A 24,190-nucleotide genomic window follows, 5' to 3' on the forward strand; every position below is an offset into this window, starting at 1 on the left:
TTTTCACCTGTGTAACTACCAATGTGAAGGTGGTAAATGTAGACTGTAGTTTAGCAGTTGCATTCTATAGTGTACTGATAATAAATTATTGTATGCCATTGTTCTATAGTTTCTTTTTAGGTCTTTGCGTTGTGTATTAGGGCTCAAAGAGGCCTTTCTGTCGACTGTGTCTAAAACAGTGATTTTAAGTGCACACACACTTCTGTTATCCATTCACAACCTGACAATTATCTAATGCCCCATTAGGATACAAGTTCTGCTGTTTTTTCCTTCTTTGCCTGTATTGCCAATGCTGAAGGACTGGCAAGTAATAGGTGCTGAGGCAGCCTTTGTGAAATGAACTACAGGGAATGAAACACAATTTTATGTTGCCTCTGGAGGAAATAGGCTCTGAAATGGGATCTGCTTGAATTCAAATTCCAGCAGTGTTGTTTCCTAACTGTGAGACATTGAGCACGTTATTCAGCTTCTCTGAGCTTAAAGTATTTGTGAGAATTAAATGAGAAAGACAAAGTGCCTATCATTCAGTCATCAATCAGTACTTGTTGGGTATTGCCATTATTACCATTAAGGTAATTATGACATGTATAATAGTGAAGCGTCTTTCTTATTTTAACCAGTGACATTCACTAAATTGTGTTGATTTAAACATAGAGGCAAGTTTTAAACAGGGGAATGAGCTCCTATTTATTTGTAATCTTGTCAATCAATTTGCAAAGTGCTTAACATACATACTACCTTGTTTTATCTTTTGTATCATAGTAAGAAGATAGTGTCTTTTTATACATTTTTGCTTAAGGAAAGAGAAATAGTGGTAAGAACTCAAGGATCTCTTAATCTGACACTTACATAAACCTTATTTTTTTCCTTTACCTGTTTTTTTTAAAAACCTTTTCTCTAAACCTCAAGGAAGAAATCTGAGGGTGAAATGTTTATGGGACGTAGGTGGCATATGTATAAGACTAGTATCACACTTTGGAGCCCTATTGTAAACATCATGATCCTTGTTTAGAGAGAGAGAGAAACTTCTCAGTTGTATGCTATACCTGTGATTTTGACCCATTTACCTTGAAAATCTATGTCACTGGTAATAAGATCCTAATAATAGCAATATCCTTAGCCCAACTTTTGTCTGCTCGGTCTCAAAAAAAAAAATAAATAAAATAAAAACTACAGCAAACAATGACGTCAACTTTTTATATGAAGGATAGTGCATCTGAGGTTGGAGCAGTACATAAGCTTTCATGTATTCAGCAAGTAATGAGCCTTGGGGAATCATGAAGCAAGCTAATTTCTTTTGATAGAGTTAGTTCAATTTAGTAGGGAGTTTGAAGAGGCTTGTTTTCCAATGGGATCATAAGGTATGTTGAAATTCCTGTGAACTAATGGTTCATACCAGTAAGAATCTGGCTGAATCCAGCCTCCTAACAACCAAGTTAAAAATAATGGGGATTTTTAATTACTTTGTTTGTGTAATTTGAGTTTGTCACTGATTCCATTAGCTTTTCGATTGTGAGGTTTGAACATTCTGTCTGGGAAAAACAAAATTAAAGCCGTTAAGGTAAAATTCCTTTTAGTTTTTATATAACAGATTATAATTCACTTTACTTTTTTTACAGAAACAAGAGACTGATTCCTGATTAGATAGGGTTTGAAAGTTGAGGAAACTTTATTTATTCCTTTAACAGCTGGAATTTTTTTTTTTTTACTATCCCAGAGGAAATCCCCTGAAGTTAGCTGAAGTGGTTCCTTAGTAAATTTCGTTTTTATACCATCCAGTAGATTTGAATTATAAGTATAACTGAGAATTTTGCATATTATGGGCTGTATCTTAGGAACGTTTTGCATGATTTTCAGAGGCATTTCATTACTGTGATGTGATTAAAGGTGATAGCATTCCCAGTTTAGGTGCTAAGAATAATTGTGAAATCCTTATTTTAGAATTCTTCACAAAAGCTGATTTTACTTACCTACTTTGAATACGAGGCTATAATTCACTAGACAGTAGATTACAAAATAAAAACTGATAGTATCTAAGAGATAGTTTTCATATTTTAAATACATTTTTAACACTCCTGAGTTTTTACATATTTTACAAATAACTTACATGCTAAATGCTAAAAGATTCATGTATTATAGATACTTTGTAATTAGTGCTTCCTCGTAATGGACTGTATATGATTTGAGATAGACCTTGAAAGAAACATAGGACTCACTTGACTAAAGAAATTATTAAGAGTATTCCTGTTTGTAGAAGTATTCATTTAAGTATTCAGTGAACAAGTAACCAGTTTGACTGGACTTATTTTGGGGCAGTAGGGTAGAGATGTAGGTGAAAGTTGGATTGTGAGAGATTTTCACAGCAGATCAAGGAAAGTAAAGCACAATAACAGGAATTAGAAATAATATTAAGATTGAAATTAAATTTAGAAAATTAAAATTAGAAATAATATTAAACATTATGAGGAAAGTAGCATGACCAAAAATATTATTTAAAATATTAAATAATTTAAAATAATTAAATTTTCTAGATACTAGAAAATCTGGATTCTAGTTTTTGATTTACCATGGATTAGGCTCTTACCCAATACAATGTAAATTACATTTATCTTATTCTAGGTGCTGAATGTAATGCAATGTGTCTAATAGATGCCTTACACCTATTAGACTAGACTCTCCATAGTCACTAGTTGAATCAATGAATTAATTCTGACTTTGACATAGCCTTTATTTTTCTGGGGCACAGCTGTCTTATTTGGACAAGGAGGGACTCTTAGGTTTTTTCTAGATCTGTGATCCTATGGTCATCATCTTGTAGATGTGGAGAATTATTAACTGTTTTTGAGTATTTTAACTTTTGTGAGTTAAATGATTTCGGGAAATCTAAAATGGCTACATGTCAGATGGTTAAATGGGGTCAGATAGTTAAGCTGGCTACAATGTAAAATATAAAATGAAGATGGAGAGAGTGGAAACAATGAGGCCCATCTTCAATTAGTCTAAGCAAAAGTCACAATTTTGATGCAAAGAAAAAAAAAGCCCATTGATTTTTGAGGAGTAATGATGAAGCCAGTAAAAATTGCACTATGCCTGGTCAGTAATCTTTGGGTGTTGTAGGAATAGTAAGAGTACTTGTAGCAGAATCACTCAATCAAGAGTACTTGTAGCAGAACCAAACCAGCTGTTTGGGATTTTTGTTGTTGTTTGTTTTTTTAAATTTGTTTTTGTTTTTACATTTATCTCTGTTTCAAGAGATCGTACAGAATAATAATAACACTTAAACATTGTGAGGAAAGTAGCATGACCAAAAATGACCGAAGTTTCTATCCTGGATCATGGAAATAATGGTGAGAAAGAAAGAGGGAAATCCAGAGAAAGGCAGTGACTGAGAGAATGAGGAATGAATTTAGACATGAAAACTGTTATGTATATGTGAATGGTATTTTCATTGTATATATTGAAAACCCATGATATATAGAAAAGGCTGCTCTTTATAAAATCTAGATATTTGTGCCTATATCACACTTTGTCCAAAAAAAAAAAAAAAAAAACAAACCTACATCAGTTTGGTTTTATTTGTTGCCCAGTAGAATTAAAAACCTACCCACATATTTGTATCTGATGGACCTAACAAAGTACCTTGAGTCTTTGATTTAGTTTTTGAGTCTTTGATTTAGCTCAGCATAGTCATAAGTATGACTTAGCCAAGCATAGTCCTTGCTCATACATTTAAGGTAATGTTGCATTTTTGCAGCACATATTACTGTGTTTCTGAACAATATCTGACATCCTAGACCACTGGAGTAATGAATTTTGTTGAGCTAGTAATCAGTGGTAGTTGCCTGTTAGAATTAGTAGCATTTTAACCTTTAGAGAAGTGTTCATACCAAATAGCTGGCAAGCCCTTAGCTTATGGTACTGTTTGTAGTTGGACCCTTAGCATCCAGTCTTAATTGGGATTCAGGACAGAATTACAAGGGTTAGGACTTTAATCTATTACCCATTATAACAATGGAATGAGCAATGCTTTTCCTAACATCTTTGTTAATGCCATGAAGAAAAATATTTTAATCCTTAATCACTAAAATCATAGTAGTTTTTTTATCTGGGAAAATAAATGTCTTATTGCATATTGAGGCCTTTAATAGAAGGGAAAGGAAGAAGAAAGAATTCTTAAAACTTCTGAATACTACTTCACAAGTTTTGTTTTTTTTTTTTTCCCAAAGATACTGACAGAGTGATAAGGCAGTTTACCATAACATCTCTCCTTCTTAAATCGGATAAAAAGTGGGAACTGTTATCCCTACTTTTCAAGTAAGTTTAAGGGATATGGTTCAGGTCATGCCAACTTAGTATATGATAGGTTCAGCTGAGAACTCAGGTCCAGTATTGTGATTTCTTGTCCAGTGTTCCTTGTGCTACATATTCTGAGTTAACCTTTTGTTTATTTCATTCAAGCCCCTTTTTATTTAAAAGCTTGGTTTCAACATGATTAGAGGGAAGAGAATGTTTTAGTAAATGGATTTCTAGTTTACATGCAGTTAAGCTTCCAAGATAGGTTTTGATTAAGTATAGGAGGCAGAGCCTGTGGGCATAGGAGGTGGAGCATTAAGCAAGTAACAACCTCATCTTGCACAGGGATCTATTACTGTTGACAGAGAAGCAGAAGGAATAGTAACTGAATAGTTTTCCTGCTGTTCAGCATGTAGTTTTGTCTGAAAGGCCAATCTAGTTAAATTTTTGGCTGAGCAGAACAAACTCATGTCTGAGAGTCAGGAGAACATGGCTAAGGCTAAACAAGAAACTGTACTTCAGTCTGACTTTGATGTCTGCCTTCCTTATGCTGTGGGCTAAATTTACTCTGTTAATTTACATCATACCTATTTCTCCCTCATTTTCCTCTAATGCTAACAAGTTATTTTGCCTTTTCTGATGGATTTTACAAAGAAAGATTTTTGCTCAGTATTTGTCTTCATAAATCCTCATTGCTGCTGCTGCCCTCAAAAGGATTGCACAAATGAGGTGGGTAAGAATTTTCAATTTATGTAAGGGGTATATTATAGTATTTTTGGTGGTATTTATAGAAAGTTTTAGTTAAATTATTGAAATTATTAACTTCAGAATGCTTTTAAAATATTTGAAGTTCTATAATTTCATTAATTTACAGTGTATTCTGTGTGAGAAGATAGGCTTTTCTTAATTAAAATGATTAGAAAAATTTACCTTTTTAAAGAGATAGTTAAGTGTTATCCTAACACGTTCAAAACTTAAGCTTTTTAAAAAGCAAATACTGACAATTTTTAAGAGCTGGAAGGTTGAATCAGAATACTGTATTATGACTCACTTTTATTTTTCTAGTTAGCAAAATATGGCATATAGAATTCAAAGGAAAAGTCAGTCTGTAGAATGTGTTTTTATTTTTTTTTTAGTTCAAATAAAGCAACATACTTGGTAAACATTTATCTTTTATCAGACTCTTGATTTGCCTTTGTAGAATCACAATTGTTAATTTTTTCAACTCCACTTAAGAGTGTGCAGAAATGGGCTTTTATTTCTTGTAATGTACGCTAGATATGCAAGAAGTACTTATATTAAAAAAAGTACTTATATTTAATGAAGACAAATAAACTATTGACCCATGTCAGAAAACTTCATATTTGACATTACTGCCTAAAGAGAACTTCTGTGAAAGGGAAGAATATTTGTAGAGCCTGTGAGTTGCTGGCTCTGGAGGAGTAGAGTAAGAGGATTATGTGTCCTTAAGAACTTTAGTTTTGTTCTGTATAAGAAATTAGCCCAGTTTATCTATTTTAGTGCTGCTGTTTTCTGTTTGTGGTTTTTTTTTTTTTTTTTTGTAGAGACAGAGTCTCACTTTATAGCCCTTGGTAGAGTGCCGTGGCATCACACAGCTCACAACAACCTCCAACTCCTGGGCTTCAGCGATTCTCTTGCCTCAGCCTCCCAAGTAGCTGGGACTACAGGCGCCCGCCACAACGCCCGGCTATTTTTTGGTTGCAGTTTAGCCGGGGCCGGGTTTGAACCCGCCACCCTCGGTATATGGGGCCGGCGCCTTACCGACTGAGCCACAGGCGCCGCCCTCTGTTTGTGGTTTTGAATCTCATTCAGAATAGATGAGCAATACTTGTCTTTTAATGTTCAGAATAGGACTCGGTGGGGCTAAATAAGGGAATAAGGAAAGGAGGTGATACTTAGAGGATTATTGGGCTTTAAGTAGATGTTTGTTGAAGTATATGAACTCAAAGAAAGATGAAATCTTGGGCGGCGCCTGTGGCTCAGTCAGTAAGGCACCAGCCCCATATACCGAGGGTGGCGGGTTCAAACCCGGCCCCGGCCAAACTGGAACCAAAAAATAGCCGGGCGTTGTGGCGGGCGCCTGTGGTCCCAGCTACTCTGGAGGCTGAGGCAAGAGAATTGCTTACGCCCAGGAGCTGGAGGTTGCTGTGAGCTGTGTGAGGCCACGGCACTCTACACAGGGCCATAAAGTGAGACTCTGTCTCTACAAAAAAAAAAAAGAAAGATGAAATCTTTCATCATAAAACATTTTATCATTACTTTGTTGGTTTTCTTTTGTTGTTGTTGTTGTTTTAGACAGTCTCACTGTGTCACCCTCTGTAGAATGCTGTGGTGTCACAGCTCACAGCAACCTCCAACTCTTCAGCTTACATGATTCTCTTGCCTCAGCCTTCCAAGTAGCGGGACTATAGGCACCCGCCACAATGTCCAGCTATTTTTTGGTTATAGTTGTCATTGTTGTTTGGCAGGCCCAGGCTGGGTTTGAACCCTCCAGCTCCGGTGTTTGAGGCTGGCGCCCTAGCTGCTGAGCTACAGGTGCCAAGACTTGTTACTCTGTTCTATCCAGTACTTAAATTCTTATTTTAGAATAATCTAGACCAACTTTTTTTTTTCTTTTTTGAGGCAGAGTCTCCCTTTGTCACCCTTGGCAGAGTATCGTGGCACCATAGCTCACAGCAACCTCCAACTCTTGGGCTCAAGCAATTCTCTTGCCCCAGCCTGGGACTACAAGCACCTGCCACAACGCTGGGCTGTTTTTAAAGACAGGGTCTCACTCTTGGTTAGGCTCAGCCTCCCAGAGTGCTGGAGTTACAGACATGAGCTACCACACCTGGCACAACTTTTTAAAAAATCATCTATAAAGAATACATTGAGTTCTCATGTCTTAAGAACAAGAAACCTAGAGTATGGTGGGCATGTCAAAAATGTAATTGTTTATTTTATGCAGCCTCTAATCTGTGCTCCAGATGACTTTATTGTTGGTCAGTGAGGTCTCATATTCATTCTTTACAATTGGTTTGTCAACTTTTTAGTATATAATACCTATACATATATTCTTCCTAAATGATTCAGAATACCTCTGCTAAGTATATTTTGGTGGGGTTTTTTTTGTTTTGTTTTTGTTTTTAGACAGAGTCTCACTCTGTCACTCTAGGGTTGACATCCTAGGGTGGTGTCATCATAGCTCATAGCAACCTCAGACTCTTGGACTCAAGTGATCCTCATGCCTCAACTTCCCAAATTGCTGGGATGCCAGCCCACAACACCTAGCTAGGTTTTTTTGTTTGTTTTGTTTTGTAGAGAAGGTCCTGCTCAGGCTGGTCTTGAACTCCTGCAACCCACCCATCTTGGCTTCCTAGAGTGCTAGGATTATAGGTGTTGGCTACAGTGCCCAGCCCTCTTGCTAGGTATTTTGATAATTCTGGCTTCTTGGTGGTTGCTAATGAAATACCTTGTTACATTTTTCAGTATCTTAAGTGGGTAGCAGTAAGCAGTCTTAATCTTTTAATACCAGCTGTTAGACTGGTAAGGTATATCTCAGTTTTATTGACTAGCTTGGCACCTATACTACATCTTATAAGGCAGTAGTGGTATCTGAATATGTTGCATAGCATTGGTATGGAATTTTCTGTACCTAAATCTTGGCATGGGTTGAAAAAAGCAACATAACTTAGTAGATTTGAGGTTATATTGTACACACTCACTGATTTGACTGTGTCACATCTAGTTTGTTCAACTACCCTACATATAAATAGGAATTCCTATTTGCAAAGTCATGAATCCATATAGGTGTGCAACACTAGCATTAACAAGAGGTTTATTGCAAAGATAATCTAGATGGAAGTGAGTTCAAGAGAATATTTTAACCCTAAGTTTTCTTATTTTTGATGATTGTCTTTGAGCTCAAAGGTGGCCTTGAGTCAGCATGTTTATTAATAAAAAGAGCTTTCAACCCAGATATGACATCTAAATTCAACTGCTATAAATTTAGGTAGCTAAGTTGGGTAGGTGTATTATCCATTTGCTAGACAGGAAACCTGAAGGTCAGAACTGCTTCTGCTTATCCAATTCACACTGAATTCAAGTCTATTAAATTCTTTCATTTTTCCAGTGTGCCTATGCTTTGATTGAAACTGAAGAATTAGTATATGTTTGCTTTATTAACTTAATATATAAGAGCTTGACTGCCAGTAGTCTGAATGCATTCCTCTGAAAAGTATGTGCTTATGGAAGAAGGAACATTTTTCCTCATCAAATTATATATTCCCTCTAGCTACTTTTCTGTAACATTCATAACTGTCTTTCCATTCAAACACCAAGTATGTATGAATGTCCAGTTTTACCAAATGCAGTCATTTTTAGTGAATATTCTACAAACTTAATATAAATAACATTTTAAAAGTTCATGCAATTTTATATGTTTACTGTAGAAAACTAAAACCAAACATAAAAATAAAATACAGTTGTTCCCAGGTATCTGTGGGGGTTGATTCTAAGACTTTGACCTCTCATGGATACGAAAATGTGAGAGTGCTTTCAATTCCCTAATACAAAATGGCCCATAGTATCTGCATGTTAAGCTATGTACATCTTCCATATACTTTAGTCATCTCAAGATGACTTATAATACCTAATGCAGTGTAAATGCTATATAGTCATATTAATGTATTGTTTAGGAATAAGGAAAATCTGTACATGTTCAGTACAGTTGTAATTTTTTCCCACCTATTTTCAATCCACAGTTGGTTGAATACATGGATGTTGAATCATGGATGCAGAGGGCTGACTATACTACCAGAGAACTTTTAAAGTATGCAGCATCCCTTTTTTTTTTTTTTTTTTGAGACAGAGTCCCATTCTGTCACCCTGGGTAGAGTACCCTGGTATCATAGTTCATAGCAGCCTCAAACTCTTAGGCTCAAGCAATCCTCTTGCCTCAGCCTCTTATAGCTGGAATGATAGGCATGTACCACCATGCCTGGCTAATTTTTCTATTTTAGAAATAGAAATGGGGTCTTACTATTGCTTAGGCTGTTCTAGAACTCCTGAGCTCAAGCAGTCCACCCACCTGGGTCTCCAGAGTGCTAGGATTACAGGTGTGAGCCACCACTCCCAGCCATCTTTTTTTCTTAAAGCAGTTCCTATTTTAAGACTGTTTGAAATGCCAGCTTGCTTAGTTAAAGCAGTCTTTAGCTTCTGCAGCGTTATTTTCTTGTTTTTATTGGAACAATGTAAAGACAAAGAACAATAGGGAAAAGCTTAGTTGGAAATGGAAAAATAAGGTAGAGGAAAATAAAAAAAGTAATCTTTGTACTCTTTCTCATAAACCTTTTAAGTACATGGGTTTAACTTCAGGTTCAGCCTTGTTACACAGTGTCTTGGCTGTGGCTTGGCCCTAGGTATAGAATTCTCCAAATCAGGACTTTGGATTAATATAGTGAGTAATTGATGAGAATTACTACATCTTTAGATAAAAGTCTGGTATTTAGACTTCAGAGCTAATTATTTATTTGATGTATTTCATTTAGACCTGTGAGAGATGACATGTATCTCTGTGATTCAGTAGATTATTACTAATTTTGTTTTACTATATTGGTCACTTATTCAGTAATTTTTTTTCCTGAACAACACTCCTTTTTTTTTTTTTTTTTTTTTTTTAAATCTGTTGTGGCTGGCGCCTGTAGTCCCAGCTACTCGGGAGGCTGAGGCAGGAGAATCGCCTAAGCTGAGGAGTTGGAGGTTGCTGTGAGCTGTGTGATGCCACGGCACTCTACCGAGGGTGATAAAGTGAAACTCTGTCTCTACAAAAAAAAAAAAAATCTGTTTTGTAGACTTACAGTGTCCCTGGATGACATATCATTGTAGCTACTTCAACTCTTATGTGGTCATTTAGATGAGGTGGGAATAGATAATGGTGTTTTGTTGTTCTTATATCTTGAGTATTTTTCCACACATTGCTGGAAATTTTATTTTTAAAGAATTCATACTTTATGAAGGTTCTAAACTGGGGGTGTCCAACCTGCAGCCCATGGCTGCATGCTGATTTTGTGAGGACTTTTTGCTCATCTATGATGTCGGATATTGTGAAAAGTATGCAAGTACCTTTTTTGTTGTTAATCAGCTTTCATTAGTGTTTGTGTATTTAACATGTGGTGCAAGACAACTCTTATGCTTCCAATGTGCAACAGGGAAAAAAGGTTGGACTCCTGTCTAAACTATCACTGTGGTGCTACTGGGTAGTATCCCATACATAGTATAATACTGGTAGTAATGAGTCTTCTTCTGAAATTAATTACAAATCTGATCTTTTATAAGGGTCTGATATATTGCTTTTCATTTTATGTTTAATTTGTACAAGCAATTTGCTTGTTATCATACCAAAGCAACATAAATCCTGAACTTGTTCTGTATTAGTTGAGCTTGTTAAAGAGTACTACGATAACATAAGGCCTGCCAAACGAAGCATGTGAATTCATGCCCACACATAAGTTCAGCATTCAAAATAATTAAATACTATATTAATGAATGTGCTAGAAACAAGGTTGAACAAAAGATTTTCCAAACCAATTAGACCATTTGGCCTTCATTTAAGCCTATATAATATATTCTTTTATTTGAAACACAGCCGAAGATAATAACACCAGTCTGAATTTTCCCATTGTCACATATGGAAGTAAGTGACCACAGTGTCAAACTGTCCTTCTTGTTTTCTCTTGAGAAACTAGCTACGTTGCCACTATCTAACCTTGACCCTGCAGGCAAATCAGAAAAAATCCAGGATAGTAAGAAGGCAACCTATAAGAACCTTAATTGGAAATTTTAAAAACAAAGGTCAAAAGCCCTGCTTTCATTACTGTTTCTGTTATTTCTACGGTTTTCAGGGAGTGAAGCCAGCTAGTTTTGACAAAGTAGCAATTCCTGAAGTGAAGGAAATCATTGAAGGATGCATACGGCAAAACAAAGATGAAAGGTAAGTTGCCTCTTTTGACCTTTACAATGCTTAACAAAAATCCAAAACGTAATGTGCTCTTGAGTACAGCTCTCAGTCTAAGGTGTATTTAATATTTATTGTTAGTTTCTGTAATTTTGCCATGTAACATTTTTAATAACAAGGTTCTGTCCATTGAAGTTATTCAGATCAGATACACTGGAACACTGTAAAATGTGGTTTTGATCCTGGCACTCTGGGAGGATTGCTTGAGCTCAGGAGTTCAAGACCAGCCTGAGTAAGAGTGAGACCCCATCTCTACAAAAAATAGAAAAGTAACTGGGCATGTTGATGTGCACCTGTAGTCCCAGCTACTCAAGAGCTGAGGCACGAGGATTGCTTGAGTCCAGGAGTTTGGAGTTGCAGTGAGCTATGATGAGGCCACTGTACTCTAGCCAGTGTGACAGAATGAGACTTTATCTCAGGGGGAAAAAAAAAACAAACGTGGTTTCATAGAGTTTTAAGTAAATCAGAAGTACCTTATCCACATCTCTCATTGTACCATATCCCATGAGAACTACTTAATTTACAGCGTCAGCATGATTTATAAAACTTAGTCTCTAATACAGGAAATCTGTTCCTCAGCCTTTTACCCATTGAATTCTAGAAGGTGAAATAAAATCTTGGCTGTTTAAAATCAATTCAACTATGCAGGTTTTAATTTGCTGTGCCAGAATTCAAGAAGAGCAAAACATCAGCATTCCTTTGAGTAAAAAGAGAAGACTTTGCCCAAGGCATAGGATGAGATCTGGCTTAATCATTTGTACTAACAAGACTTTTCTCAGAGGAGTGGCAAGTATTTGATCTGCCACATAGCTGATTCATTGCCTGTTAGGCATAGCAAGGGTCCGCTGTCTGTTTTTGAAAAATAATCAACCTTCACTGCCCCTCCCACCATGCCTTCCAAAAAAAGAAGAAGTAGATCAGCTAATACAAATATAAATTGTAAATTGAGCATGATCTGCTACCTGAAGATGATAGCAATCAGGTATATTGACAAAATTCAAGAATTCTATATCTTCATTTCTCCAATCTCATTCTTTTCATAACTTTGTTATTTGGAAGACCTTAACATCATAGTCTTTAAGGCTTTTTCGTAGTTTAGTTGAGAGTTCTTGAGTCTCTTTATCCCCTTGGTTTCACAATCAGCCTTTTACTTGTTTAGTACATTAATTGTTGAACAAGGAATTGAGTGAATTTATTGGGGATAAATAAAGATTGTTATGGTAGAAGGTACCAAGGTAGAAATCAAAAGATTTATTTTCCAGTTTTGATTACCACCATCTCTATAACTGAGCAAGATTCTCAACCTTTCGAAGCCTCCATTTCCTAATAATCAGGAGATGATATCTCACTGGATGCTGATCAAGGAACAGACAAGATCTTACATCTGAGGATTTTTTTGTACTAATAAAAATGATTATGTTGTATTTTGAAGCTTTGATGCATTACTTGCCATTAATAGTACACTGTTTGCTAACAAGATTAGATCAATGGGTTTAAAAATTATTACTATTAGCTCTTATTCATAAATGAGATTGTTATGATATTCTGTGAGAGTAAAACTGTAATTACCACTTAAATTACAGCAATATAAAATGAGCTATAAACTTGCCATTTTTCTTTTCACATTTATTCTTATTAATAACAATAATCAGCTACATTTCAAACTAACAGCATTTTAATTTGTTCCTTTTCTTTTTCCTTTCTTTGGAAGATATTCCATCAAAGACCTTTTGAACCATGCCTTCTTCCAGGAGGAAACAGGGGTACGGGTAGAATTAGCAGAAGAAGATGATGGAGAAAAGATAGCCATTAAATTGTGGCTACGTATCGAAGATATTAAGAAATTAAAGGGAAAATACAAGGACAATGAAGCCATTGAGTTTTCTTTTGACTTGGAGAGAGATGTCCCAGAAGATGTTGCTCAAGAAATGGTAAATTGACACTAATCAACCATTTTAAAATTGATGTAGATTTATATACATTGATACTGTTGAGCAAAAAAGTACTTCATGAAGTGGTATTTGTGGCATATCCCACTGGCCAAAAATTATTTTGTCCCCAGTTACCCTTTGAGAAGCAGGATTTTCCTGTGTTTTTTTTTTTTTTTTAACTCTTTTCTTTGTACTTTTTTGGGTATTTTTAAAACCGGTATTAGATTTTGTAGTTCTTCTTAAAGTTGTTTTTATTTGAGAAAAGATACAGAGATGGATAGATGAGTAGGTAGGGCTAGAATACATTCTGAAGTCATTTTGAAAGTCTGTAAGGACTCCCAATTTGTATTAGCCTCTTTAGTTTGACAACTTATGTTTCAAATGTTGGCATATTAGGTAGCCTTTGATCAATTATCTAGATAAAACCTATAAACAGATATAGGTTCTTAAATACTTTAAAGAGATTTTTCAAGATCTATTGTTAATAGAAAGGCTTTGATAGATCATTATTTAAAGTATATCTGAAAGATCACTTTTCCAAAAGAAAACTCTTCACAAATTATAGACTCACCACAATGCCTATGATAGCTGACAGCTCATTAGTATGCAGAGATATTTAGTAGAACCATTCAAAAGTAGTGGTTGCCTTTGAGAAAAAATCGGGTATGAAAGAGTTACTTATTTTTAATTTAGTTTTTTAGAATGTTCGATGGATTCGGGTTTTTTATGGGCAGAGCTTTAAACCTTCATGTACTCACCACAGTTGTTTTTGTCTAGTTTGCCTAGTGAATGGAAGTAAAAGCAACAGAAGTCAACATCAATGGTTGTGTATAAGAAGGAAATAGAGTGACTAGAATAGAATACCTTACTCAGTTTAGAAACTGGTTTTAGGTACCCTACTGTTTTGTCTGTTGTAAGGAGTGTAGGTATACCAACCCTGCCAGTTTCTAAAAAATGGTTAGGAAATGCATAATGCAGACTAAGATTAATTTTGTCAAAACCAATCCTGAGAAAGTTCTTTCTTCTCCTCTTCTCTACTTTTTTTATAGTGTCTTTTTAAATTTATTTTTATCGTGTAGGTAGAGTCCGGGTATGTCTGTGAAGGTGATCACAAGACCATGGCTAAAGCTATCAAAGACAGAGTGTCATTAATTAAAAGGAAACGAGAGCAGCGGCAGTTGGTACGGGAAGAGCAAGAAAAAAGAAAGCAGGAAGAGAGCAGTCTCAAACAGCAGGTAGAACAACAATTCGGTGCATCCCAGACAGGAGTCAAGCAGCTTCCTGCTGCTAGCACTGGTGTACCTATAGCTTCCACCACATCAGCTTCAGTTTCTACACAAGTAGAACCTGAAGAACCTGAAGCAGATCAACATCAACAACTGCAGTACCCGCAACCTACTCTATCTGTGTTATGTGAGTATTGGGGAAGTGAACAAATACATTAATGATGCTCCTAATTGACTTTTTATCTTGTTTATCATTTTGCACTGGCCTTTTGTTTTTGAATTATAAATCAAGTGTATAATGAGTAACTTGAAATAGTTGTCATCTAGCTTTTCTTTAATCTGCATTTAAGACAAATAACATACAATGATAGGGCAATGAGGAAATGTGTTTAGGATATAAAACAAAATAAAAACAATATATAATAATATAAAAGAAATATTAATAATCATATATAAAATAAAATTATTCTAACATCTTGGAAGTTCCAATTTATAGATTTTTTCCTTTTTACAGTTTCTTAAAATACAATTATAATAAAGAATGAATAGGCTTAGCTACTTAAAATTTCTTTCTTTCTTTCTTCCTTTCTTTCCTTTCTTTTTTGCTTTCTTTCTTTTTTTTTTGTTGTTGTTGTTGCAGTTTTTGGCCAGGGCTGGATTTGAACCCACCACCTCCCGTATATGGGGCTGGTGCCCTACTCCTTGAGCCACAGGCACCACCCAGCTACTTAAAATTGAACCCATTAATCTATTGAGCGCTTTTAGCAAAGCTGAGTAGTTTATGGACTAAAAACTAATGAGAACTCTAGTTATTTATTCAATTATATGCTTAATGTGAGAAACCCCCTCATCTCCAATGTTAATACTTTGAAAACTTTTTCAAACTTAAGGCTTACTTATGATATTCCATTTTATTTTCATTACTCTTTAGGTGATGAGATTGTGTGATGGAGAATTTTTTTTTAAAGACATTAAAACTTATTCCATATAGATTTCTCATTTAAATATAGAAATCTACTGAATAATTACTACAGTTCATTTTTTTATTTAGTTCAAGTCTGCAAAGAAATAACTGATTAAACCTAATGTAATGAGTCTAAAATCTGATGGTAAAATGTGAACCTCCTTTTTGTGATTTGTCTTTTTTTTTTTGTGATTAATTTCTCCTTCAGCTGATGGGACAGTTGACAGCGGTCAGGGATCTTCTGTCTTCACAGAATCTCGAGTGAGCAGCCAACAGACAGTTTCATATGGTTCCCAACATGAACAGGCACATTCTACTGGCACTATCCCAGGGCATACAGCTTCTGCTGTCCAGGCCCAATCTCAGCCCCATGGGGTATATCCACCCTCAAGTGTGGTAAGTAAATGAATAAGAGAATGTAATACTACAATTGAGAGTCAAAAGATAACCTGGTAAATTGAAATTCTTTCTTCAGGTAGCACTATGTGTCTGAAGTAGAAAATATAAATGGTATATCTCTAAAGGAAGTAAGTTTATTATAGAATATAATTGAGTAGTTTAAGCAAGAGTAGGATATACATAGTAATGTATGGGAATTAACTGCCTCTGTGAAGCAATTATGTAGAAGATTTAGAATAGTCTGCATTTGACTAAAGATAATGCTGTCTTTAGCACTTCAGAGTTGAAGCTGTTGAAATGAACAATAAGCTAGACATGTGGATGATTGGGGGGTGGGGCAAGGAGAGTTTCTCAAAGGCTTAATTATTAAAATAATTACTAAGCATATTCTCTGTAAGATTTCTTATTGTATAAAACACAGGTAAGACCTTCAAACCATTATAGAATGCTGCATGTGAGTACTCTAGAGTAAAAGAATCCTTATTTGTATGACTGTTTAATTAGCGCTTGTGTTAAGTTAATCATCAGTTGCTGTGCGTGTTTTTGCCTTTAAAGTCTGTGTTGGACACAAGTTCCTTCTCAGTATCTGTTCATTTGCTTTTCCCCTTTATTTGGTATCTGTTTTATTACTGATTTATTTTCAGAATCAACTTATAAAGATTACTTCCTGAAATAGTTTATGCTTGTATACGTGTGTGTTTATTTGTGCACACACACATACTTTATTATCCTATTTTTTCCATTAGTCACTCTTTCTTATATAGAGAATGTTAAAGTAGATCATTAGATAATACCCCATTTCTTTAGTTGACTCTTTGAAGTTTTCAGAGGAAAATAAAATACATCACCTGCCTTGGAAAGGAATTAGAGAGTAACTGGTCACTGAATAGCACTTACTTAGTGAGATCTTTAAGCAGATTTTTCTCCTCCTTCTCATAAAGCTTTTAATCTGGAATTCTTGCTTTTCATTTAATATAAATCATTCCCTGTTAAGAAGATGCTTCTGCTTGCTCTAATCTTTTATTCTACAGCTTGGAATAAAAGATATTTATTAGTTTCAGAATCCATTGATCAGCCTTGCTTTGACTAGGTCTCAAGATTAATGACCACAGTAATACAAGGAAAACTACAAATGCACTAATTTTTTAACAATCTTCTTTCTGACCTTTAAAATATTTAGGGTACAAGAACTTTATAAATACACCGTAGAAAATGTAATACGGTCTTTTGACAAATATTACTTATTAGCATTTCGTATAAGCTTCTGCTTTTGTTTTAGTGGATTGTTTTTCTGGATCATCGTAACTAGATTATTTTAAAACTATTTTTAATTTCTTGGCATCATTCATCCCAGGGTTATGAATATTGGGTATCTGTTTCAGAAAAGGAAATTGAATGATCATTATTAAAGTATTAAATATTTGAGCCCCTAACATAGATATATTTATTGGTACACTAAAAGAAGACTGTTTTTTGTCTTTGAATATTCCACGGAGGTATAAAAAATTATTAAATACTGAGTATTTTTTTAAAAATCTTTATAATTCTTTTCCTGTTTCATTACAGAAAGAACTTAGTGTGGTTATAATAATATACAAATCATAAGTAAAATTTTAAAAATTAGGATAAAAGAAAAACAAGGCAGGAGAAAAATAGAATCAAGGTAAAACTAAATAACCACATAATGATACCTATATACTTGCTGCTGTAGGCCACACATTTGGCTTAAAGTATTCTAGGCAGCCAGGTTTGGAAGAGAAAACATAATTTTGCATTTACAAACTATTGCATAGTTCACAGTATTTAAAAGGAAATAATAAATATGCTCAAGACAGCCTTACAGTTTTTGACTTACTGCTTAATAGCAGTATTAAACCCTTTCTGTTAAGGTTCTTCAAACTTTGTAAACCTAAGTAGAATCTCTGATATATCTGAAGTTATTCTTTAGAGAATCAAACTGAACAAAACGTTTCCTGTATCCAGTTGTGAATTACTTCTAGAAAGCTAAGATTTTGCCTAGGAGATAAAGTTCCTGTTGTAGTTGCGTCCCACACCCAGGAGGTATGCCATATACACTTACATTGTGCCCATTAGGTGGTAGATAATGCCTGTTTACCTTTGTAAATAAAGATCAGCAATTATAAGAAATAAAATACTGAGCCAACAACTTCTTTAGTCTGATGCCTTCTAACAGAGAATCATTTTCTGAGTTTCTAGAACTCCCGTAAAATAATTCAGTCTTAAAATCTTCTGTATCTTATAAATGTGCTTTACACTAATAGAATTCACTCTTATTTAATCTTAATGTTTTCTCACAACTGCAAGCCAATATTTATTGTTTTCCCTGTCTCCTCCCTTCAGTCAGTTTGTCATATTTAGATGTAAATTTATAATAGTTGCTGTTATTTTGAAATATTTAGGATGACCATTGGTCATTATTGTAATTGTTCATTAGGGGAAAAAAACCTGTACTTGACCAACAGAGTAGAGAGAATAGTTGTAATCTATCAGATATGCTTTGGGGAATACATCTCTCCTTTAAAAAAAGAATGAATTGGGGGAAAATGGAACATTTGTTTATGCAGCTATGCCCTATAATCATTATACATTTGGTTATTTTGTTTTCAAAGCACTGTATTTTTCGTTTGTGTTTGTTTTTTGTTTAGCCTCGTCGTGGCCGTAGCATGTCGGTTTGTGTTCCCCATCTTTCTGCTGTTCCCTCTCTGTCCTGCATCACACCCAGTGCTCCTTCTACCCCACCACCAGTGTTGTCTGCATCTCTTTCTCCTTCCCTCCTTCGGACTGCCCCTGAGGAAAGTTTTGCTGAAAAGCTTTCTAAAGCATTGGAGAGTGTCCTGCCTATGCACTCTGCCTCTCAGCGCAAGCACCGACGCTCCAGCCTGCCTTCTCTCTTTGTCAGTACTGTATGTAATTGTAAACTTTCTGACAAATGAAAAATGATTACCAGTGAATACATCCAGGCATTAAGAATTTTAATAAAAATAGAATAAAGGGCAGGACCAGTTATTTCTAGGCAAACTTTGTAATAAAGGTTTAAAGGGGAATAAAAAGCAAGGAGGTGATGAAAGAGAATGCTTATGATGTCTTTGGCACATATCGTGCCCAATAAAATTTATCTTCTATTATATCTTCCTATCCCTCACTGACATATCCTTGCAATTTCATGTCCTAGTTAAAAGTGTATATTTAGCTGAGGCAGGAGAATCGCCTAAGCCCAGGAGTTGGAGGTTGCTGTGAGCTGTGTGATGCCACGGCATTCTACCGAGGGCAATAAAGTGAAACTCTGTCTCTACAAAAAAAAAAATACATAAAAAAAAAAGTGTATATTTAATTTTTATCTCATTGTTTACTTAATCAAAAGCAACTTTTATCAAATATTACCCAAATGTGTTTTCTCCTTTATTCTAAGGGGACAAAATGAAGCTGAATGAGCCCATTTTTATCATAGCAAGGAATAATCAAGGAGTAGCAGTTGGTTTTAATTTAATTATTTGCGTAAAGTTATATGTGAGCATACTAAAAGGCTATATAGTGTTCCCTCATAGAAGTATTTTTTTCCTTAGGTTAAATAGAGTGAGGCCTTGGCTTTAATGAACATATTAAATACATACATATAGTATGTATGACTTTCTTTGGCTCCACTGATGTCCATGAAAGAGCTATATCTTAAAATTGTTTTAAGCACTATGGGACCTTGCTGTGCTTTTCCAGGTAGAGAATATAGTTAACTTTCTGAACTAGCAAACTCAGAATTTTCAGATTTTTACTTAGGAGAAAAACTGTGTGGGGTTTGATGGCTTTGGGACACACCATTAGTAAACAACAGTAAAATGAGCATTCTGATTCAAAATAAAAATGTTCTACTAGTTATTGGGAACAGCCACACTTAACTTAGAGGAGTCATCCTTATTGAAAGAATGAGGCCAATCTCTTTTAAAAGAGACTACATGATAGTGAAGTATTATAGCATCTACTGTTTGTATTTGACAAATTGGGTTTCTAACTTTAGAGTCTTAAAATTAGAGCTTCTTTTGTTAACAAAAAATGCTGTCAAACCAAGTTGGCTACATTTACATAGTCCCTTGCACCTGATTTGAACACCAGCTATTAGAATCAGAGAATTTATGGTTATTCTGCCCTTACCTGGAATCTGAAAAGTGGACATTTGGGATTTGTCATGTGTAACATGTTTCATATAGTAAAACTATTACTTTCATCTAATTTTAGATAAACAGGCAAAGGACATTACTGTCACTAGTCAAGTTGCATGTCTTTTACTATCCATGCAAATTTTCCTGATTTCTAGTTAGAAAGAATCCTATTAGTTGAAAAGAAAATAACACTGAAGTCTCTAGCACAGAATAGGATAATAAAAATATAGAATATAGGAAGATAAGTATACACACAATAGCTTAATTGAAGCATACTTAACATTATAGAAATACTTAGGCTTTTACATGCATTGCCTTCTTTTACTCTTAATACTAATTGTTAAAAGTGAATATATCAATTTTGAGTAAAAGAAAATTATTTAGGAAGTTTAATTCTTCCATTTATTTTGAGAAAGGAATATTGTGGAAAAGCAGCTCTTATCTAATGCAAAGAGTCCCATAGATTGATTTTATTGGCCCTGGATGTATTTAATGGATTTTTACTATGCACATAATTTTCAAAAGTATTATTTATTAATTATAAATTTGGTGTAACTGTTTCATAGGGTTACACAAAGCTACCCAGTTGTGCATGTCTGATGTAATTTCACATATGAATGTATGAATTACTTGTCTTATTCATGTTGATACAGCCTCAGTCCATGGCGCATCCGTGTGGGGGTACCCCAACATACCCAGAATCACAGATATTTTTCCCAACTATTCATGAACGTCCAGTTTCTTTCTCACCACCTCCCACCTGTCCACCGAAAGTAGCCATTTCCCAGCGGCGTAAGAGCACCTCCTTCCTGGAAGCCCAAACTCACCACTTCCAACCCCTGCTGAGGACTGTTGGCCAAAATCATCTTCCACCTGGTGGCAGCCCAACTAACTGGACACCAGAGGCAGTAGTTATGTTGGGTACTACAGCCAGTAGAGTAACTACAGAGCCATGTGAGATTCAGGTCCATCCTATGTTTGAAACAACTCAAGTTTACAGTGACTATAAACCTGGACTCATTCTTCCAGAAGAAGCTCACTATTTTATTCCTCAGGAAGCAGTGTATCTAGCTGGGGTACATTACCAGGCCCAGGTGGCAGAACAGTATGAGGGCATTCCATACAACTCACAAGTACTCTCAAGTCCTATGAAACAGATACCTGAACAGAAGCCAGTACAAGGGGTCCCTACCTCAAGTTCTGTGTTTGAATTTCCCTCTGGACAGGCTTTCCTGGTAGGACACGTTCAGAATTTAAGATTAGATTCTGGATTGAGTCCAGGATCTCCCCTCTCTAGTATTTCTGCACCTATCAGTACAGATGCTACACGTTTGAAATTTCACCCTGTTTTTGTTCCTCATTCTGCGCCTGCTGTGTTAACTCATAGCAATGAGAGCAGAAGCAGCTGTGTATTTGAATTTCATGTTCACACACCAAGCTCCTCTTCAGGAGAAGGAGGTGGAGTTTTACCTCAACGTGCTTACCGAAATCGTCAGGTTGCAGTGGACATGAATCTGGAAGAACTTCCTCCTCAATCAAGTGGATTACATGGCCACCTGCAGCCTGTGACTGAAGAACAGCATAATTACCATGCCCCAGAATTGACCGTTTCTGTGGTAGAGCCTTTTGGACAGAACTGGCCAATAGGAAGCCCAGAGTATTCCAGTGATTCCTCACAAATCACTTCTTCAGACCCCAGTGATTTTCAGTCACCTCCCCCTACTGGGGGAGCAGCTGCACCTCTTGGCTCTGACGTCTCATTACCCTTTATCCGCCTGCCTCAGACAGTGTTTCAAGAATCCCCACTTTTCTTCTGTTTTCCCCAAGGAACCACATCTCAGCAGGTCTTAACTGCCTCATTTTCTTCAGGAGGATCTGCACTCCAACCACAGGTTATAGGAAAACTTCGAAAATTCTTTTACACTGCCCTTTTAAGTGAATGATTAATATAAATTCTCTTCCCCTCGTTTCCCTGAATCGTGAATTTTTTGAGGAATATTGTTTAATTTTATCAGTAGAATTTCCATCTTTATGGGGAATTATAAACTACTTGCATTTTAAAAAGTGAGAAATGCTGCCTAATTTATTCTATGTGTAAACCCTTGGAAAAGAAAACACAAAAACTAGGATTTCAGTCACTCATCAAAAGCAATGACTTTTGGCTGGGCAGAGTGGCTCACGCCTATAATCCCAGCATTTTGGGAGGCTGAGGTGGGAGGATCGCTTGAGGCCAGGAGTTCAAGACCAGCCTGGCAACACAGTGAGACCTCGTATCTACCCAAAAAGGGAAAAAAGGACATCTATCCTTATATATAATATTTTCAACCTGTAGTGAAAATGTAAATGTCTATAATGTAAGGTTGACTCAACATTGATTATTTAGGAATACTAATGTGAAGTATTACTTTCTTCCTCTGAACAAATTTTTAAAAACATGGGTAACTTTTTTTCTATAAAGTGAAATGAATAGAAAACAGGGAATACTTGTTTTCAGGTAGCAGTAATTAGGAAATAATATGTAGAATTTCTATTAGTAAGGGTCTAAAACTACAAAAAGGAAATATCTTAGGAATTTGCCTTTTTAAAATGCCATCAAGCAAGTCAAAACTATTATATGTCTGAATAAAATTCATTCATAAAATTAAGGACTGATTAAATTTTAGCAACCAACAGTGTAGTGTGTGGTACACTTAATTTTATTGGTTTAAGACTTTATATGTATTGTGGGCGGCGCCTGTGGCTCAGTGAGTAGGGCGCCGGCCCCATATGCCGAGGGTGGCAGGTTCAAACCCAGCCCCGGCCAAAACTGCAACAAAAAAAATAGCCGGGCGCTGTGGTGGGCGCCTGTAGTCCCAGCTGCTCGGGAGGCTGAGGCAAGAGAATCGCATAAGCCCAAGAGTTAGAGATTGCTGTGAGCCATGTGACGCCACCGCACTCTACCCGAGGGCAGTACAGTGAGACTCTGTCTCTACAAAAAAAAAAAAAAAAAAAAAGACTTTATATGTATTGCAAGCTAAGAAACAAATCTCAGGCCTTGTTTTTCCACAACAAATTTAAATTTAGTTATTTTTGCATATGAACATACACACTCATGCAAATAATTTGCATAATAGAATTCAAGAAGTAGAGTTATTGTTTATTATTTCATATCTTTTATTTATCAAATGTATACATCTTATAAAACCAGTGTATGGTGCCCCATGATCACATTAATGTACACAGCTATGATTTAATAATAAAAATTTAAAAAAAATGAATACCTCTTATAAAATCTATGTAGGAGACTATGCAAATAAATATTCAAAGCCTCATTTGAATATTCTGAATAGTCCATAACACATTATGTGTTCTTTCTGCTTTTTTCCAATATACTTCCCCTGTCAGGGGAATAACTCTGAAAATATACATAAAGTATCAATTACTGAAAGTTGTACTAAGAAGCAAAAGAGATCAAGGAGCTTGAAAATAACACAAGTGCATGCATTATCCTCACGTCAATATTCCACTTGTACCCCCCACCATAAATATTAATATATTAATAGCCATTTTTCAAAAAAGCTTTCCAACGTAAATTTCAAATACTAGTTAATGTATAAACATGTTGCAGAGGGAATGAATAGTGGTTGAGGTATACTGGAATGTGATATATTCATGTAAGCTTCAGTGAACCCTTTCTAAACTGAAATGAAACAACAAAAATGGTAGCCTTTTCGTTTCTTTAACCCACCTACATATAGTCCTGCGTGTATTTGTTACTTTCTCATTTATTTTAATTTAGACTTGATAACTGGAACACTCTAGTCAGGGTTTCTCAAATTTAACACTATTGACCTTGGAGTTGGATAATTCGTTGTTGTTGAGAGCTGTTCTGTGCATTTTAGAATATTTAGCAACATCCTGGTGTACACCTCCTATGTGCTAGTAAGGGCCATCCACCTGCGTTGTAAAAATCAGAACTGTATCTAGATACTTCCAAATGCCTGCTAGGGATGGCAGAATCGCCCCTGGATGACAGGCATTGCTCTAAGTACTTAGCAGTTGATGGTAACAGATTTTTTACTTTTTTTATAAACTTGCAAAAATAACCAAATTTGGATTATCAAAAAGCTTTTTTCTTTACTCGGATAAAATGTTCTCATTGATAGTCTTCCCTCTTTTTCCTGATTATTATATTTCCAGTAACAATTTTA

At 35.5% G+C, this 24,190-nt stretch overlaps 1 protein-coding gene across 5 annotated transcripts in view; it reads left to right on the forward strand.

Annotated features, from left to right (window-relative positions):
* WNK1 (WNK lysine deficient protein kinase 1) overlaps positions 1 to 24,190 on the forward strand; it is a 163,546-nt gene that overhangs the window by 98,721 nt on the left and 40,635 nt on the right. For 3 of the 5 annotated variants that reach the window (XM_053557114.1, XM_053557115.1, XM_053557116.1), the window contains exons 5-8: positions 11,196 to 11,284; positions 13,020 to 13,239; positions 14,319 to 14,652; positions 15,638 to 15,825. In XM_053557114.1, the coding sequence (XP_053413089.1) occupies positions 11,196 to 11,284; positions 13,020 to 13,239; positions 14,319 to 14,652; positions 15,638 to 15,825 (831 nt within the window). Of the gene's footprint in view, positions 1 to 4,649; positions 5,023 to 11,195; positions 11,285 to 13,019; positions 13,240 to 14,318; positions 14,653 to 15,637; positions 15,826 to 20,653; positions 21,893 to 24,190 lie in introns of those variants that run through there. The other 2 variants (XM_053557119.1, XM_053557117.1) reach the window with 2 other exon arrangements.

This window comes from Nycticebus coucang, chromosome 12, assembly GCF_027406575.1.
Source record: "Nycticebus coucang isolate mNycCou1 chromosome 12, mNycCou1.pri, whole genome shotgun sequence".
NCBI lineage: Eukaryota > Metazoa > Chordata > Mammalia > Primates > Lorisidae > Nycticebus > Nycticebus coucang.